Source organism: Echinops telfairi, unplaced genomic scaffold (genome assembly GCF_000313985.2).
Source record: "Echinops telfairi isolate 266 unplaced genomic scaffold, ASM31398v2 ScPeMD7_7469;HRSCAF=8507_0, whole genome shotgun sequence".
Lineage (NCBI taxonomy): Eukaryota > Metazoa > Chordata > Mammalia > Afrosoricida > Tenrecidae > Echinops > Echinops telfairi.
In genome coordinates, this window is record NW_022111372.1 from 53757006 (window position 1) to 53777862 (window position 20857).

General features: G+C 47.4%; 1 protein-coding gene across 1 annotated transcript in view; it reads right to left on the reverse strand.

Annotated features, from left to right (window-relative positions):
- The window catches only part of NSG2 (neuronal vesicle trafficking associated 2), a 63823-nt gene that overhangs the window by 22523 nt on the left and 20443 nt on the right, over positions 1-20857 (reverse strand). The window contains exon 3 of the mRNA XM_004696798.3: positions 20749-20832. Coding sequence (XP_004696855.1) covers positions 20749-20832 — 84 coding nt within the window. The remainder of the gene's footprint in view (positions 1-20748; positions 20833-20857) is intronic.

The window sequence follows — 20857 nt, forward strand, 5'->3', positions numbered from 1 at the left end:
TGGCTGAGCCAGGGAGGAAGGCGACTGTGATGAGTTCTGCTCTGTTCTGCTCTGCAGACTGGCATCAAAGACGGGCCTGATGCCAACACAACGAGGAAATACCATGGGTTGCACCAGTGTGCACAGTCCAGAGGGAGATATGGCACTTTCTTTCCAAAGATGACAAACGTGTGTATTTACAGGATCAACTGTAAATACAGAGCCCTGAGCTCTAGGAATCATCAGAGATGAATGAGGTTGCTTTAACGCCCAGATTCTCCTAAGTGATGGCTTCGACTGTGTGCCAGCATCCCAGGAACATGAGATCATGGTCAGTTCTGCTCTATAGCACATGTGTTCACCAAGTGTCAGCCCTATGCTTCCGTGGACACCCATATCACGGGCCCGGGACTGACGGAGACATGGCAGCTACTCTGTAATACTTACTGGCATAATAGGGCCACTTGGAGAGAAATCGCTGCATGGAGCAATGATGAGAACGGCCATGAACACCCCCCAAAATGTAGCCTTTCAAAGCTATGGAGAGGTAGCTGGATGCAAAGGGACCTACGTAGTGATTCTTTACACTTTCACGGAAAACTACCTACACGCTACCCAAAACCCTTAGCCAGGTAGTTTTACAGGCTGATTCTGCTTTTAAAACATCAAGAGATGTTTTCTATTCCTTTAGCTCTTCTAGAGCGTACAAACAGGAAAACAAATAGATTTTCTTTTTACAGACAGCATAACATCATAGCTTACGAACATAGTGCAAAAACATTGAGCACAGCCTCACAGTGTTAATTTAGATAGCGTAGTAGCAATCAGGATCCAGTACCACACCCAAAGAAAACTCGCCGTGATCGAACTGAGGGCAGCAAACAGACTGTGCTGTCTGGAGGTCTATTAGTGTGATTTACCCTATTACCGAGTCGAGCAAGAAACCAGACGATCATCTCTGTAAACACATTTTGTATTTTGCGAAGGCATGAAGGGCATTTGAGAGAAGAGAAAACACGGCCACAGCAATTAAACATCCATCCTAATTTAAATGGTGAAATGCTAGAAGTAATACATCTGAAAGTATTGGCCAATGCAATTAGACAAGAAAACAATACAAGGAGCCTAAAAGTTAGAAAGAAGAAGTTTTTTTTTTTAATGCTTAAGCCTAAAATAAATATCAGGAAGGACAAGTCTGTATCAGTATTACTGATGAGGATACAAATATTGAGCTAGAAAATCCAAAGAATCAAATTTAAAGGAAATTATTAGCAACAGTAAGTAAAGTCAGCAAATGCTTTGTGAGAAATAAGGGCATGAAATTCAAACACATCTTGAATTAAGTGTAAATAATAACCAGCTAGAGGGTATAATGGAACAAAATGTCCCTTTTATAATAACTACCAAAGATAGATAAATGACTGGTGTATACTCAACATGAACTGTGAAACTCATCTGGGAGATATGGGAACATAATTGCACAGATATCAAGTTAAACCTTGGTTTTAGAATGAACGATTCAATATTCAAATGATATAGCTTCCCTCAGTTTATTTTAAAACTAAATCTGTATTTAATAGGTAATATTTATTTATGTATTTGTAAAAAAGAAAATGTGCAAAGCACGCATACGAAGTTTCTTAAAAATAAGGGAGAACAGTGCATATGGATGTTGGAATATATTGTATAATGCAGTAATTGACATAATTTGGTGTAAGATAAAAACCATCAGACCAATGGAAGAGAATTCAGCACATGAAAGAAAGGGCCCATCAGATTTGGAGGGAGGATTAGCAAGTAGTGCTGGAACAACTGGCAGACTGCCACTTACAAAGAAATAATGCTGAGTTCCCACCTTATTCTTTGCATGGAGAGACAAACCCCAGACAGGCCAAAATGTTAACATAAAAAACAAAGTCATAAAAGTGCTAGAAGAAAACATGAGTTTAGAGTAGGAGAGAGCCTTGATTTTTTTTAAATCATTTTTATTAGGGGCTCATACAACTCTTATCACAATCCATTGTGTCATGCACATTTGTACATTTGTTGCCCTCATCATTCTTAAAACATTTGCTTTCTACTTGAGCCCTTGCTATCAGCTCCTCATTTTTCCCCTCCCTCCCTGACCCCCCATGAATCCTTGATCATTTATAAATTATTATTTTGACATGTTTTAAACTGTCCAATGTCTCCCTTCACCCACTTTTCTGTTGTCCATTCCCCAGGGATGAGGTTATATGTAGATCCTTGTAATCGGTTTCCCCTTTCTACCCCACCTTCCCTCCCCCCTCCCGGTATCGCTACTCACACCACTGGTCCTGAAGGGACCATCTGCCCTGGATTCCCTGTGTTTCCAGTTCCTATCTGTACCAGTGTACATCCTCTGGTCTAGCCGGATTGGTAAGGAAGAATTGGGATCATGATAGTGGGGGTGGGTGGGGGCATTTAAGAACTAGAGGAAGTTTTTCTGTTTCATTGTTGACAGCCTTGATTGTTATGTTACTGAATAAATCCATATTTTCCTTTAGGACTCCTGGAGGTTGTGACAAATTTGTGTAAAGCAAAAGTAAGAAATGCCATGAGACTGAAAAAGAAGTTACACCCTAAATAAAGCCAGGCGGATGAGCACAAACTGAGGGAAATACCAAGCAAGTTAGACAGGCAGGCCCCTGGTATGATAAAGAGACCAGGCAAGAGCAGGCAAGAGAGCCACCAAGCAAGAGCTTTGGCAGGAAGGAGACCCAAGACCAAACAGGTCCACAGACACCCAGAAAGAGGCTGTGGTCTTACCTCGTGAAAGAAATGCAAGGTGAAGCAAAGATGAGCAGTTATCTTCGATCTCTCAGATTGGCTAACGTCTAACATGTGCTAAAACCTGGCATTGACCAAGTGGGGAGGAACATACTACTAGTCCCTATGGAAACCAATTTCCCTCCAGTCGATTCGGAGTCTTGGTAGCCCTGCATGTTTCACAGTAGAATGGCTCTCCATAAGGGTTTCCATAGCAGTGCTTGTTTTAGAACTTGGTCGCCCGGCCTTTTTGTCAAAGCACCTCTGGATGGATTCACACCACTAGTCCTTCCATTAGAAGCAAACCCTGGGCGCCGTGGGTGTGGCCTGAAGAAAGTCGCAGGGGCTGCTTGTCCATTCTGACTCGCAGCAGCCCCGTGTGTCAGAGCGGACTGTGCTGCACATGGTCTTCAAGGACTATGTGTTCTGCAGGAGATTGGCAGGCCTGAACTCAAACCTCCAACCTTTAGATCAGCCGCCAAGTTCGTTAACTGTTTATAGTACCCGGAGACTTCAGGAAGGAGAGCTGATTTTATGAAAACACACACACACACAAGGAAGTCCACTGCGGGGTGTTTTGCTGGCAGAAGACTGAAAGCTAGAACAGGAATAATAGGAGACTAATTGAGAAAGATTGTGAAGCAGCCTCCAACAGCCATGAAAAAGAACAAATGATTTCAATGTGCTGATCTCAAGGATTTCTGAGATATATTATTAAGAGGGAAGAAAAGCAAGGTCTAGAAGAATGTGTGTGCAACGGGCCCATTTGAGTAAATGAAAGAGGATACCCAATGTCTATATGCATAAATGCATATACAAATGCATGTATATGCTGATAAATAGAAAATGTCTCCAGATGGTTACATAGGAGATTATTCCGAGACTGCCCAATAGAACTTCTGAGAGGGACAGAAATGTCCTGTAAATGTGAACTGTCCAGTATGGTAACCACTAGCCCCTTGTGAGCAGCCCTGGTGGAGGTGGGTTATGCATTGGGCTGCTACCTGCAAGGTTGGCAGCCCAAAATCATCTGGTGCTCCATGTGAGAAAGAGGTGGCTGTCTACTCCCATAAAGCGCTATCATCTTGGAAACCCACAGGGGCAGGTCTACTCTGTCCTGTTGGGTCTATATGAGTAGGAACAGGCTCACTGGCAGTGAGTCTGGGTGTTTTGGAGCCGCCTGTGCCTACTGGGCACACTTGTACTGTGGCTAGTACAAGTGAGGAATTAAGCGTTGCATTGTATCCATTTTAATTGATGCAAATGTACACAGATCCTTGTGACGAGGAGGTACCATGTGAACTGTGTACACCCTGCCATCAAGCTGATCTCCACTCATAGCAAGCCTCCATCCGGTTCTGGGACACCACGTGAAGGAAGCACACAGGCCCATCTTTCTCTCCGAGTGTTTCTAGGGCCCAGCATATATTTCAAGAGAAAAGGCTATGACTAGAGAGGAAGGAAAACTTTCCATCAACGCTCTTCGGGCTCTTCTGTACTGCTGGGGTTTTGCACAGAAGTATCCGTGTGTTGCTGTCACAAAGAAGGGCTCTGACCACTTATTGGCCTCAAGGCCCCAAGATAGAGCGTGGTGCTTCCTATTCTATGTCAGCGTGGCTGATGCATGAGTCTCAGTGGTTTAGCAGACACTATGTAACCACCTTCCCTGTTAGGAGCTGAGTGAGTAGCCAATCATTTGAAAGGGGTGTTTCCTTAGGGGTGTGGCCTGCCTCTAGTATATAAGTGGATATTCCACTCTCCTCATCCTGCGTTCTTCTTGTCACTTGACCTTCAGTTCTTGGACCATCAGTCTGCAAAAGCCACTGGCCTGCTACCTGACCTGCAGATTTGGGTTCATGAGCTCCTACAACCACGCAAGCCAGCAGAGATCTGTACATCACTGGATGTGGGATTTGCTAGTCTCCTCACAATTGTGCAGGCCATCTCCTAGAAGTTGATTTCACTGTATTTATATACACTCTGCTGGGTTTGCTGTTCTAGGGACCCCAAAGACTGGCTGTGATAAGGGCTAGAGGGCTGAATCCAGAACAGGTTCTGCCCTTGAGAGCTCAGGCTCTCAGAACCAGTAACCAATCGTTATCAAGTGGCCGCCCCCCCTGACAACTCTGACTCATGGCAACTCCATATGGGGCAGAGTAGAACTGCTCCAGCAGGTTTTCAATAGCGGTGTTTCAGAAATAGATCACCAGGCCTTTCTTCAGTGGCACCTCTGGTAGAGTTAAACCACCAAGCTATCAGTTAGCAGCTAAGTGCATAACTGCTTTCACCACACAGAGACTCCTGAGCTCTCACAGGGCCATGTGAAATTGAATAAAATAACTGCAGAAAGGAGGGAATTTAACCACCTCTTCCTCAGTGACTAAGGTCTCCAAAGACAAAGTCTTCGTGTATTGCTCTCACAGAGAAAAGCTACTGAACACTTATGGTCCACAAGGCCCCAGGGTAGCTAGTGTGTTGGCTAATATTACATGTCTACTTGGCTAATCTATGAGTCTCTGTGGTTTAGCAGACACTATGCAACTACCTTCCATGCTATGATCTGAGTTGTAGTTCTGACCATCGGGACAGAGCAAGTTACTGTTAGGCCAGGTATCCTTCATGAAGTGATGAGATGAACAGATCATGTGGAAGCCAAAGTCATTCCAAGCAGAAGGAATGATCGAAGCACAGAAGCGGAGGCAGTGCAGTGGCGGTGAGACAGGAGAGTGTGTTGAAGACTCGGGAAGTCGTTTCAGTGATTGTTGCTAGCTGCTACCATGTTGGCCCATGACATGGTGACCTCATGTACAGTAGAACACAGTTGTCTCTCATACCATCATGATCCAAAGGATTTCACTGATTCATTTTCAAAAGTAGGTCACCAGGCCTTTCTTCCTATCCATCCTAGTCTGCCAGCTCCATTGAAGCCTGTCCAACCTCATCGCAACAGCCAGTCCTCCACTGAGAGTGGATGATGGCTATGCATGATTAACTGAGAATCAACCCCTGGCCTCCCGCGCGGAAGGCGAGCATTTTCCATCTGAGCCATCACTGCCTAGGATTTAGATTGGTGGAAATGTAGTAAGTTAAAGTGAGAAGTACAGAGGCTGGCAGGAGACAACGCTGAAGGACTGATCAAGAGACAGGCTCAAAGGCACAGGTACAATAAGCATCGAGTTCAGACTTTATCCTGAAGGCCAGAGGAAGCCTCAGACTGGTTTTAAGAAGGGGAAGGAAATGATCATATGTGAATGTCAGAAAACACACAGGCTGTGGCTAGCAATGTCAAGATCAAAGATGGGTGCTGGAAATGAGGAGGGAAGTAAAAATATATGGGACATTTATTTCTATCTTCCTCTATAGAAAAAATAAAGCTAGTTTACAGCCTGAACATTGCATTCTGTTCATTGTACATTGCCCATGCAACAATCACACATGGGCAGGTTAGAGCATTGCAGTCCCGAGGGAGAAAGACGCTCAGAGGAACCACCTGCTGCTGGCCTAGTTTCTAATAAGCTCCCTGTGACCTAGAGAAAGCTTTTCTGTCTATGCCTCTGGGCTCTTTTCTAGGACTGAAAAATCTCCCAGTACCCATCTTGGGGCAATGGCGGCCATGATTCCTGCTTTCAGCTCCAGGAAACACACGGTGGTGCTGTGGAATCAGTGTCGGGTTGCTAACTGCAAGGTCACAAGTTTAAAACCACCAGCCCCCTTGATGAGGTTGTCTGCTCCTGAAGCGATTTACTGTCTCAGAAAGTCTGTCTAGGCTTGCAATGAGTCAGAATTGGCTGGACAGTAGTGGGTAGGAGAGTAAACACCTGGGTGTTTTAGGAGGGCTATTCCAGTGCTGAACATTACTTTCCTGTGCATTGTGGGATGTTTAACAGCATCCCTGGCCTCTCTACCCACCGAATGCCAGTCACACTCACACAGCATCCTCCAACCCCTAGTTGTGACAAAGTAAAATCCCTCCAGACATTGTCAAATGTCCCCTGTGGCAGGGGGGTGGCTTCACCCTCAGTCCTAGAACATCACAGGCAGAAAGGCCCTGAGGAACCAACCCCCCCTTAGACCCCAGCTCACTGTACAGATGGGAAAACTGAGGCCCAGAGAGGGAGACAAGAAACCAGGTTCTCTCATTCCCTAGAGCAGTGGTTCAACCTTCTTAATGCTGCCACCCTTTCATACAATTCCTCAAGTTGTGGTGACCCTCAACCATAAAATTATTTTCGTTGCTACTTCATAACTGCAATTTTGCTACTGTTATGAATCGGGCGACCCCTGTGAAAGAGTTGTTAGACCCCCAAAGGAGCTGAGACCCACAGCTTGAGAACTGCTGCCATAGAGAATATTTTGAGATTGGCATTTCCCCTCCAACTACCCTTTAGCCTCAGAGAAAGGCAATACAAACAAATTGGGAGAATTTCCTCCAAATCGATTGCTTCTGGGGAAATCTTCACTTGTCCTGTGTGTGTGAGCACGTGTGCATCCATCTCCCTCGCCCCCATCTCCTTTTTTCTCAATCTCTCATTCCCTCACTCTTCTTTAACTTTCTTTCATCATGAACATGATTCCGTCTAGAAGTTCTGTTCAGCTGATCAAGTTTTCCAGGCACAGAGCCTCCCGAAATCAATAAGACTTTTTTTAGTGATTGTGAAAACTTCCACCCCCTCTACTTTCAACCATCTTGATTTTCCGTAGCTATCAGCCTCCTACAGTGTGCCAGGCGGGGTACCAGACTCTCCAGGCACGAGCTCTGTCCGCAACCCGCCACAGGAGTGAGCACTGGTGGCGGGGGGAGGTGGCTGACCCAAGGTCACATCACCAGTGGGCTGTGAAGCCAGCATTCAGAGAAGGTCCGTCGGACTGCTAGTGAGGCTGAGTGCCTCTTGTGCCGAATGGGAGCCTGGCTCACCCACAGGAGTCAGTGATTATCACCCCAGTGAGCATTCATCCCCTTCGAGAACCCAACTGCCTGGACCACAGAGCGGAGTAGCTTGCCAGTATCTCCAGGAAGAAGCAGGCCTATATGGCGGTTGCTATGACAACTCACTTTCTTATAATTTTATAGAACACGGTGATGACATGCAAGCTGCACATACAGCCACTTTGTTAGGGCCTGTCTTCCTCTGGCGGTTCCAGAAACTTAAACACCACACATGAAAGGGTGGGGGGCGGGGGGAGGGGTGGGCAATCACACTGACCATCATCACTGAGCGATCCGGAGGGCCCCTCCCACCCAGGCTGAGGCCCCGTCCCGGCTGCGGGCGACAGGACGAGGCTGAGGCAAGTGGCACTGCTCCCTTGGAAAGGTGGCCCTTCTCTCCTTGCTTTTCGTTAAGTGCATCTCAGGCCGCGGAGGAACCCAGCTCTCCAAGTCGCCCGCAGTTCGGCGGAGCAGAAGCTCAGCCTTGTGGGGGCCGTGGCTCAGCTTCGCTTTATTTGGTCAAATAGGAACCCCAAAGGGGAAACCCCAAACAGGCAGGAGTCCTAGTTTAAACGATGGTATATACTGAAGAGGACACGCGCACACATCATGCACACACGTACACATACACAAGAGGACTTCAAAAAGTTCATGGACAAGCCCCATTGGCTTTTCATTCTATTTTCCACAGACTTTTTGAAGCCCCCTGGTTCATACACACACACATAGAGAAACATACACATATACCGACAAGCTGACACATACATATGCACCAACAGGTGCATACATGCACCCATACGCACACTACAAACACACATACAGGCATACAAATGTGTGCACAAACCACCCACTGCCATTGAGTGGATTCAGACCCAGAAGAGCTCTAAAAGACAGATGAGAAGGCCCCTTTGGCTCAGTCTACACATCTTGATGGAAGCAGACATCCTCATCTTTCTCCTGAGGAGCAATGGGTGCGTTTGAACTGCTGAGCTTGTGGTTAGCAGCCAAATGCTTATAATGTCTCCAGAGTGCTTTACTTGCACACACACGCGCACACGCATACACACACTTCTCAGTTCACAAAAGAGCCTCATTCTTCCACTATTGACGATTCAGCCCTCCGTACTTTAACTGGCCATGCTGATCCTGGGACATCCCACTTGGTAGAGGGTCGGCATACAAGAGGAAGAACCCCAACGGGTTGTGTTGCTACCGTGGCTGCAGAAATGGGTGCAAACGGAGTAACCATTATAAGGTTGGCCCAGGACCAGGCAGTGTTCTGTTCTGCTGTGCATTGGCTACGTGCTACACAATACACCTAGCAACATAGCAGCGTCTTGAAAAGAATACCTCTCTCATGAATTACAGTAAAGTTAAAGTAGAAAATGATGAGCAAAGTACCTAGTACTTAATGAGAGTTCAATAAAATGGGGAGAGGGGGGGTTTGCTATTCATTAATTATGAATAATAATAATAACAATTCCGGTTTACTTTCCATGAACATGGAATTTGCAATCTCATTAGTAAGCTCTACCTTCAGCGTGTGTTTCAGAAACCTAGTCAGGTCTCTTTGGCACGCAGTGGTGTACGGGGAACACAGGGAAAAGCCTCTGCTGTCATGAACTGACCCGGGAAGGCAGGACAAATACCCAGAGGAAGCGAGAGCTGAGCTGGTTCACAAAGAAGTGGGAGGGCAAGACAAGCAGGGAGAAGCTCAAGGGCAGAGGCCAGGGGGCGTGAAAATACATGATCGTTTCTCCAAACTGGGAGAGGCCAAGAGCACTGGGAGTGTAGGAAGTGAATCTGAAAACAAGCCCCTTCCCTCCCCCAAAAAAGGAGCCTTCGATTCCATACTGAGGACTTGCCACCACTGTCTGTAGGAAGTAGGGAGTCATCAAAGATGATTCAAATAGGGAAAAGTCTGATGATCCCATTGGAGAGTGCTCATAATGGACGGAAGAAGTGCGATGGAGGTGGAGGGCCAGATCCTGGCCCCAAGAAAAGAAGGCGGCCAGGAGGACCTCCTGGACCAGAGCAAGGTCACTGGAGACGCAGAGCCCACAGGCGCTCCTTGGGAATCCAGCCTAGGAAGAATTCCACCCAGCCCGAGATCTTGGTAAACCCCTCTCCCCCCAAATCTAAGAGGATGGAGCCATTCTTATGGAACCATTGATAGAATTCTCACCTTCCGTGAGAGTGACAGGTTCAAGCCCTGACTCGTGCAGCTCATGCCAAGTCACCACCCATCTGTCCCTGGAGACTTACATGCTGTTATGATGCTAAACAGGAATCAGCAGAGCCTACAGACAAAGAAAGACTAGGAAGAAAGTCCTGATGATCTCCTTCCAAAAATTCCATCAATGAAAATGTTATAGATCATTATAGTCCAATCCCCACCCATCATGAGGATGGTTGTGTTTCGTTCCATGGTTCATGGAGTCACCATAAGTTGGGAACAGACTCAATGGCAATGAGCAGCACCAACATGGGACACAGCGCTCCATGTGCTTACCTAATTGATTGGGCCACTGTGGAACCGACAGGGGAACTGGCTCATGACAGAGACATCGTTGTCCCCGTTTTACAGATCAGGGCGTGCAGGTCCAGAGAGGGAAATCCGCTTCCTTTAGTTCACACAAGTCCACCGGGTCAAACCTTCAGCCCATGCATTTCCTCCTCTTCCACGTTACGTCGCACCCAGGGGTGCACTGGTAAATCAGCTCTCTTGAGAGGAAAGAAAGCCCTGATGTGTCGTGTTTGCCCATTTCCATGATATAAGTACTCCCACCCTGATTGATTCTAAGTTTCCACCAGTTTAGTAACTGACTGGCAAACATTTAACAATCAGTTCCTGGTTGGCACATCAAATGCTTCTTCACAACATTCACTATTTACTAACAAATGACTTACTTTAGTGAGACATGTATTTAGCCATGTTTGTTTGGATTGAGAGAGAGAGAAACTAGCTATGAAAATAGCCCAGTCATTTGGCTTCAAGGTGGTCACCTAATGCTCCCAGATCCTCATCCAACCCCGAACACATCCTTCTTATATTCTCTCAGGGAAATGCTTTGTGAAAAATAATAGTAAGTACCTAAGTAATATAGAGAAGAGAGCTCCAATCATACAACTCCCTCAGATGAAGAGAAAGCACCGAGCCAAAAACATAGGCCAGCCTCTTTGTTTTGATTTTCAATAAAACCTTGGCCAGAAGTGGAATAATCAACATTAAATACTAACACAGCCTTCCTCCACCAAGTGCTCATGTGTAAATTCTTTCAGAGGCAAATAAGGACTCTGCTCCTCACCCAGCAGGTAGGCTTTTTTAATAACTTGCCTCAGAATCTCTTTTTTAATGGAGAGTCATAAAAACCAAGGACAACAGATAATAAAGTAAAATCTCTTATCTCCATTTGCCGCTGTCAGCAAATCTGAGCATTCCACCAATGGCATGGCAGCCCCTGGAGTTTTGATTTAAAAATACATAATAAACTGGGAGAAGCAAATGGAACCTCACCTCCCTGGGAATGGGGGTCATCAGGAAGCCGGCATTTTTAAGAGTGTGTCGCCACCCAGAAGCTTAGAAGGAGTGACAGGAGGCTGATTTTCAATACAGATACCGCCAACAATACAGATTTTCAATACAGATACTGCCCACAATGTAGATTCTCAATACAGATACCGCCTGTGGAGCTCTGGTCTCATCGTGGGGGAGGTTGTCAGCCAGCAGCACCGCTTTTCTTGTCTGCTCGCTCGCTTGTTCACTCCTGTATGGATGCTATCTCTTGGGGTCTACTCGGGCCAGGCGTTGGCTAGCTCTCGGGTACCAAGCTGAAGAAGACAGCCTCCTTGGGATCCAGGAGGGCAGGGTCTAGCCAGTGGAAGGCACAGCAGGCCCCTCAGTTATGCCAACACAGGGATAAGCCGTGCAAAAAGGAGGGTCATCCAGGGGGTTCCGGAGTCCAAACCAGAAAGGACAGCTTCATATGAGGCCAGGCAAGATGGCACAGACCAGGGAGCATTTGCATTGGGTGTTGGATGAATAGAGAATCGGCCAAATGGCAGAATGAGTCAACCATTAGCTGCTGTCAGGTCAACCCCTGACTCATGGAAACAGCATGTGCAATGGAACAAAATGCTGCCTGCTCTATGCCAGTCCCATGAGCGGTTGTGGAAAAGACCATTGAGATCCATAGCGTTTTTACTGCCTGTTTTTGCAGAACTGACTCATCAAGGCTTCCTGCCTAGACTCTCATATCCAGTATTTCTGCCGAAACCCGTTCAGTAGCATAGCAGCATGTAAACCTTCATTGACAGGTAGCCATGCATGAGGTGCATTGGCCAAAAATTGAACCTGGATCCTCTACAACAAAAGCCCCGCCCCACCCCCACTTCCTCTCCTTCCCAAATCAAATCCACTGCCACTGAGTTGATTTCAACTCATAGCGACCCTATAGAACACAGAGGACGTGCTTCCCAACATTCTCTGGACTGAGCATCTGTATGGGAGCAGACAGCTTCATCTTTCTCCGACAGAGTGGCTGCTGGGTTGGGACTACTGATCTTGTGGCATAACCCACGATGCCACCAGGCATCAACCAGGGTGCCCCACATGGAAGGTGAGACCGCTATCGCCCGTAGCAAGAGGCTGTTAAGCAAAGGAAAGGCACTGAAGGGTTGTGAGCACGGGAAATCCATTCTGGGACAGGCACTTGCCCTCTGGGGGAGTGAGAAGAACAGAAAAGACTGAGAAGGAGGACAGAGGAGCCACGAAGGAGGCTGGGGTGGGGGATGATTCGAGTGAACAGATGTGGTAGAGTGGGACCAGCTAGTGGAGACGTTCTGGAGGACTAGACTCTAATGTCTATGAGACACGTCAACCAACATGGGGAGTCTGGTTCTGGCACTTCGACATGGCTCTTCCTGAGTGAGTGTTGCAGGGAGCACCAGTGAAGTTAAAACCTGAGACAATGCCATCCTTGCTTTCAAGGAGCTCATGGTATAATCAGTAGGGACACCACAGGCCAATGGGTAATGCCAACGATGATGCCATGTACCTGGTGCTGAGCCCCTCGCCCCTTTGTCTTACAGAGGAAGGGAAAGAACAATGTGGCAGGTAAGTTGTCTCAGCAGCACCCTCTAGGGGGCTCTTTATACTCTCCATTACTCTTCTCAGCACCTCATCAACCTCTTCTACCCCATGCAGGTGACCTTGTGCTGAGGAAAGGCTCCTGGGTCTTTCAACCGGCTTCCCCACCCTATTTTCTTTGACAAGTTGGCCATAACCCTACCTGCCCAGTATGTTGGGATCACTCAATGGGATAGCATGGGAAACTCCAATCCCAAGACAAGAGCTTAGTAGGAGCACAAGGAGTAGAAGGAATGGGACAGTAAAATGAAGTCCGGCCCTTATATTGCTAGGCCTGAAATCAAACCTGGGGTTTTGTTTTGCTTGTCTATTTGTCTTTTCTTTTGACGCTTCATTGTGAATTGGGTGACGGTTGCAGAGCACATCAGTTTTCTAGTCAATGATTCATCCATGTTTTGTTTCACCCCACTGCTTACAATCCCCACAACATGGCATCCCTTGCACCACTCCCTCTCTGTGGTTCCTGTTTCCGTTCCCCCTTCTTTCCTAACCCTTCTGAACTTTGTCCTTTGGTCATTGCTGTCCTTTGAATCTCAGATGATTGTTTTTCTAAGCCTTTGAATCTAAGGTATGCGTACCTCACAAGGGTTACAATTCACCTTAAGGATCAATTGTTGAGTTGAAAATTGAGCCAGTGGAGTGAGTTCAATATCACACCCAAAGAGTGACTAACGGCCATCGTCTCAGGGGTTCTACCGGTCTCTATCTCACCACTAAACCTGATCTCTTTCATCATCATTTTGGACTTTGTTCTATTCATTGTCATTTTTAATAAAAGCCCACTGACATCAGTTTGGGTTTTTGTTTTAAGTCTTGAGTGGCCATTGATTATGCACCCTCAAAGCAAGAGATGGGCACCCAAATCCGATGATTTCCAAATCCACAGCCTTGGGAGAGCAGTCATCAGCTTCTTCTCACACTGGGGTGTCTTGGCCTTAAGTTCAAAGGCATGGTTCAGTTCTGCTACAAGTGTGTCTAGACTCTTACAAGGCAAAGTCTAGTTTGCTTCATGGAATTTCCAAATTGGGTCCTTCTGATATGACCTATGGAAGAGGTTGTGCACCTCAAAAGGACAGAATGTATAGTCCCAGAAGTCTACAGCACGTGGCCTGGGTCACCAAGGACTGCATAGAAACTAAGGGGGGAAAAAACAATTAAGAACATAATACTGGGTGTCTTCTACCATTGAGGGGCTAAATAAATAATGTTAAGCATTTTTCCCAATGACAGGTTGATTTACCCACCAATGGGAATGTAATCATCTTCCCCAAGACAGACATGCTCCCCCCCTCCACCCCCCCACGCTACTACCTCTTGACTTGGATTTCCAGTAAGTTACACTGAGCACCCTTGTAGGAGCGTCTGTTGATTTGTGGTGGCCATAGAGCAATGTTATATGTCAGGAACTGACTGGTCTTCTCCCTCTCTCCCCTATGAGAAACGAATCCAGTTGAGGTGAGCCCTCCCCTATCGAAGTGGTTTTTAAGATGTATTAATAAGGGGGTAGAATCCAGTTTCTGAGCACTTGGCAGGCACACTACTTCATTGCTTGGGAGACTGGATTCGATTAGATGCCCTGAGAACAGAAGCCTGCTTTTGTCTTTGACACCAGTTGGTTACTAAGGATTAGCCCTCTCAGTTCTTCCCCCACTCCACTTTTGTTGTTGTTGTTAATCTGTCCACTTACCTGACAAGAATGATGAGTTCAAGAATGATGATGGCAACATATGTACGAATGTGCTGGACACAAATGATGTATGTACGGATTGTGAAAAGAGTTGTGTGTGTCCCTAATAAAATGTTTTTTTTAATGAAAAAAAAAGCAAACAATTACTTCAACAACAAAAAAAGAATGATGAGTTCTGGTCCCTGAGGACTGCTCTGGGCCTGGCCTGTAAGCCTCTCCAGGTGAACGATAAGAGCCAGACCTCTCAACCCCGGAATCGCCCTCACTGCAGGGGTGAATACTGAAATACATCCCCAAAGACTTGGGGCTCACGCTGCAACACATCCCAACACCCATGCTCTGCCGGGGTCTGCTCTCCATGGGAAGACTGAGAGGGCCAGACACATCCCAGCACTCCAGGAACTGGAGGGGAAGGCGGGTAGAGGGGTAGGGGGTCTCCACAGATGCAGGAAGAACCAGAGACTGCACAGTGGAGATGGAGGCCCCCATTGAACCCTGCAGAGCCCAGGGAAAGCACCGACCAGGCTCAGGGGGCCAGGGGAAGCAACCTGGAGGGGTTGATGCCTGTACAGCTGAGAAGGGAGCAGAAGCAATTCATGTTGAATCCACATAGGGGCAAGCTCCTTGAGAGAGGGATTTGGCCTTACCTATCTGGATGCTTCAACCCGGAAGACCAGAGAAGAATGGATGTGTTTGACTTATGGTGCTGGTAAGACTACTGAAAGCATCGTGGATTGCAAGAAGAACCAGGAAGCCTCTCTTGGGAGAAGCACAGCCAAAATGTTCTTGAGAAGTACGCAAGATGAGACTTCAAGCTCATGTACTTTGGACATGTGATCAGGAGTGTCCGGTCCCCGAACAAGGACCTCATGCTTGGTAAAAGAGAGGGCTAGCAAAATGCAGGAAGACCTTCAATGAGATGGACTAATGTAGTGATTGCAACAATGAGATCCCACGTAACAACTGGGAGGCTTGGCCAGGACTGAGTAATGTTTCTATCTGTTGTGCATGTGCTGTAGTCAGACAGACCTAACAACACTTTTGTGTCTCCAAGCATCCATCCCTGCACGGAGTGGTTATTAATAAACACAACGGAGGAAGGGAGGCAGGAAAGGAGGCAGACCAGCCCCACACTGGCGAGGACAAGCTACCCCAGGGCAGCTTCAGGAGCTGTAGCGTGTGTGGAGACATGGAATCACAGAGCCAAGCTCTGGCTTCGTTCTGACACTCCTTGCTAAGTCACCTCGCTTCTCTGAGGATTGGTCAGTTTCCTCATCTGTAAAATGGGGACCATAAGACTCCTTCACTCACAAGATGGTTAATAGGCTTAAAAAGTGGCTGTACAAGCATTTTGGATCAGTTATGACTATCCGTGCTTTAACCGATGTGCTGAGAGATAGCCTAACCTTCCCAGTACACATAGAGATCAGCAGCGTGCAAAGCCAGGCTGGTCCATGCATCATGACACTGAGCCAGCGGCCCACTTAGCAGCTCATCCGCGGTTTCCCAAGCACATTCCCCTGGAGAAGAGCCAGGAAGGGTGCCCAGAGCCTTGCCCCACCCACCCACCCCCCACAACAGCTAATTAGCCAGGAAGCTTAGAACCCATGAAGCAGAAAAGGCATCTTGAGTGTGTCTAAGGATCCCCAGTGGCAGTGGCAGGTAAGTGTCGGGCTGCTAACCCTAAGGTCAGCAGTTCAAAGCCCCAGAAACTCCAGGGCAGAAAGACCAGGCTATCTGCTCCCATCAGGGTTTACAGTCTTGGAACCCTAGGGTGCGGTTGGTTCTACTCTGTCATCTAGGGTCTGAGGCAGAATCAGCTCGATGCTGTGGGCTTGGTTTGATGTTCGAGCCTATGGCTGGACTTGGTTTGATTTTCAAGACTATATCTAGGGCCAGCACTATTTTTTAGCTCAGGATTCTGCCTCATTTTATCGATGAGGAACTGGGAGTTCCGAGAAGTAAAGGGATGTGCGAAAGAGCATGAAGCTAAGAAGTCTCAGGGCCAAGAACTGAGAGGCCCAGGTGGGTCTAGCCCTAAAGCCCAGGTGTCCCTTAAGAAGCTACTCAGCTGCTTCACACAAACACTCATTGGTGGCACAGAAGGTTACAAGTTGGGCTGGAAACCACAAGGTCAGGAGTTCCAGACCCTGCTCCATGGTAGAAAGATGAAGCTGTCTGCTCCCCGAAAGATTCCCAGCCCCAGAATCCCACAGGGGCTATTCTACGCAGTCCCGTAGGGTCGCTATGAGCTTAACACACTCAGCCCCCAAAGGAAGCCTTCAGCTCCTCTTCACAGACTAGCCCGAGGACATGCCCTGTCTCCTCGTGTCCTGGTTCCTCTGATGTTTTTACACACACACACACATACACACACACCCTGCACAGCGTCTTCCTCTTGGATTCCAACAGCCAAGCCAAGCACCTAAGAGTCACCCCACCTCTCCCTGTCTCCAACCAGGAACTGAAGTAGCTGCAACTAGGTCAGCTCCAACTGCTGGTGACCCCACATGGGTTGGTGGAGAATTGCACTCCAGGGGGTTTTCAATGGCTGATGATTCAGTCCACATTGTCAGGCCTTTCTTTCATGGCACCTCCGAGTTAGCAACCAAGAGCGTTACTGTTTGTGCAAGTCAGTGGCTCTCTAACCAGTAAGCCAGTGGTTCTCAACCTGAGGGTCACGAGCCCTTTGGGGCTCTAAAGATCCCTTTCACACGGGTCACCTAAGACCATCGGAAAACACATAAATATTTCACAATATATAATTATATATTGTTTTGTGATTAATCACTCTGCCTTCATTATGTTTAATTATGTTCAATTTGTAACAACAAAAATACATCCTGCGTATCAGATATTTACATGAGGATTCCTAACTGTAGCAAAATGACAGTGATGAAGTAGCAATGACAATAATGTTATGGTTGGGGGTCACCACCACCTGAGGAACTGTATGAAAGGGTCGCGGCATTAGGAAGGTGGAGAACCACTGCTCTAAACAGTTCTGCAATGTCTACCTCCAAGCCAGCCTCCAGCCTGTGTCTCCGAGCCCCGTGCAGCTTGCTCCGCATGGACTCGTCTTAATTACTACCTCAGCACCTCCGAGTCCTGTGCCCACATCCATGCCAGCACACGCATCCTCCACGTGGCCCTGAGGGAGCTCACTGTGAGAAATTGGAAGGCCAGGCTAATTAACGCTCACAGCTTTACAGAAGTAAAGGAATTTGCTTCGCTCCGCCTCTTCCCTTCTGTGCTTCCTGAAACCCCAGGACTGAATCGAACTGTGAGGGTGGGAGTCTTGCACAGACCCTGAACCCTGGAGAGTCGCCCCCCTCACCTGACTGACTCACTTGCCTTCTAAGCAGTGGTTCTCGGCAGCAGAGCTCAGCACAAAGAGCAGCCCCAGCCAGGCTTCCCACACCTGCTTACCACTGACCACTGGGGTGAGCTCACTTCCTCTCTCTGAGCCCTCTTTTCCCTCTGACAAGTTTGGAATTACATCCGTCTCTTCCTGTCTCATGGGAATGAAGAATGAAGAGAGGAAATATGTATAGTGCTCAAACCCACCATTGATAACATAGTCACATATAATAGTTTAATGTAATTCTTTGGAGTCTCTGGGGGATCGGGGCTATAATCTTGAGGAACGCCAAGATCTACTGATATAACATAGTTCACAAAGGCCATGTTCTACTCCCTGGGGTGAGCAGCAACTGGGGTCTTCGAACCCCAGAGACCGCCAGAGAAGGTGCAACACTATTGGGCCCTCCCTGTCTGCCCGAAAGAAGAGTGGCGAAAAGCCAGACCTGTGGAAACAATATTTCCAATGGACAAATGGGCCCCTCAAACGTCAGCCTCCACAACCCTCAGGCCAGATGGTGCCCCACTACCACAGCCATTGACTCTGCCGATGATCACATTAGGAGGCACAGACTACAGGAGAATCAAAGCCAGAAAGGAGACCAGGAGGACTGGTCAGCTAGTGACAGGTGGGATGCCCAAGAATTGTCCTTAGACACCTTTCACGTCTGGAAGTCAACACATTCCCATGATAGGACCGCCAACCAGCTGAGATCAAAAGGGTAGTATATACCCAATGGCAACATTCAGAGGGTTGCACCAACGGGAGGACTGCAAGCAGGGAACGCAGGAAGGAAAGGGAATCAGTCATGGTCCAGTAAGGGAATTGTGATGAAGAGATGAAGCAAAATGGGCATGAATGTTTTCAAGTAAAACTGATGCTCTGCTAAGTAAACCTTCACTTAGCTCACAATAAAAACTTTTTAAAAAGAAATGAGTATAATTATTTGTAGATCATTCCTCCTCTGCGTTTGTGACATCTTTTTTTAGTCGTCCAATTCTAGAACACATACAATTTCAATCTCAGCCTTTTTTCACTCAGTATCCGCTCTGAAGGCTGTGTCCCAACGACTGCGTGTCTTCGTAGCCATCATTTTCACTGGCTACTGAAAATAAGAGGTGATTCCATTACGGACTCATAGCATTCTATTTGGGAAAAAGAGTCAACTTATAAAAATGCTAATTTTTCTCTAATCATTGAAACAACACCGACTCTTCATCTAAATCTTGAGAACACAGAAAAGTAAAAAAAAGATGGAAATCTCTCCTAATCCCTTAACTGAGCGGAAACTCACTAGATATGCTAGGGCTGGGGGCGGGCGGGGAGTGATTCTTAAAAACCTGTGTAATAATATCCTATCTTGCAAATGTGGTCTTATATATAGACTCATGGGAAAGTCACTAGAAGTCTAGCATTGTCTGCACTACTTTGATTTTATAAATAACACTGCAATAAGCATCATTCTTGTCCATGAATCTGGGCATGTTTCTGATGGACTCTGTTGTCAGTGGAACAGGTCAGCTTTGCTTTCTGGCCCTGTGTGTATGGGTTGCTTGTCAATACATACCCTTTTCATTGCCCCCCTGCCCCCCACTTTCTCCCACAGGTACCTGTGCACACAAGCAGGCAGCTTGAACCTTCTACACATTCACTGGGAGCTGAGCAGAGACGATAAAGGAAAATGCCAAAGCTTTGCCCGTCCTCCAGGATGGGCTCCCCATACTAAACACTCGTGGATATTGAGTGGAATTCTGAACTCAGCAATCCTTACAGGGCAGAGTTGAACTGCCCACAGGTTTCCAAGGATGCAGGGCAGGCTGTCTAATCTTTCTCTGGATGAACAATGAGGGGATGCAACCTTCCAAGCTTTCAGTTAACAGCTGAGTGCTTAATCGCTGTGCCACCAGGGTTCTGCAACCAAAAATGTTCTACCTCCTGAGCATGTACACAGTGGTATGCCCCCCACCCCCGCTCACACACCCACCTGTGCTAACAGAGCTTCAGCATGGGAAATGAGGTTTAGAGACAGATACAGACCAATGTCGTTATCTGTGTACTCATACCAGTCCCCAGACAACCAACCAAAGGCCATTTTCACTTTCAAAACCCATTGCCATTGGCACAGCATAGCTACTACTCATTGTCCCCTTATCACATCCAAATCCAAGGGCTCTGCATGTAGCCCACTTCATCCTCACAGTCAACATAGAAGGGAGATGAGGTAACTACCTCCATTCAATAACTGAGGTCTTAGTGACTTGCCTAGCAACCCTGGTGGTATAGTGGTTATGCATTGGGGCTGTGATCTGGATGGTTGGCAGTTCGATGCCACCAGCAGCCCCACAGGAGAAAGACTAGGCTTTCTACTCCTGTAAATAGTAACAATCACGGAAACACCCACAAGGCTGATGGCAGGTAGGGCCAGGACTCCAGTCCCACCAGACTGTACCAATACCTATGCACAAACACAGCCACTTGTTCAAGACGAACAGCAACTCCATGGGAGAAAGGCTGGGCTTTCTATTCAGTTAGTCAACAGTTAGTCTCAGAAAACCGACAGGGGGCCACTGTGAGTCAGCAACGAGTCTGTGGCTGTGGGTGTCACTGGTCACATGATAGGCCATGGCAGTGACACAGACTCAGAGGGTGGGGCACAGGAGAGACCCTCAGAGGCAAAGCTCTGTGGTGCAAATCACCCCAGAGGCCCCGACAGTGTGGTTTCCAGACAGTGTGCAGGCACAGCCTCGGCCCTTCCTCCACTCCCGGGCAGCACCTGGTCCGCCAGCAGAGGGTTTGTGAGCTGGCTGGTGCCAGCCTTACCTTTACTCTTTCTGCTACATCATCAAGACACTGACCGTAAATTCAGCAATTTTCGGCACCCGGAATTTCCCCTTGTTCTTCTGCTCAGGCTGGTATTCCGTCCTGGTCTTCACTATCACCTGGAATGGAAGAGCAGCATTAGCA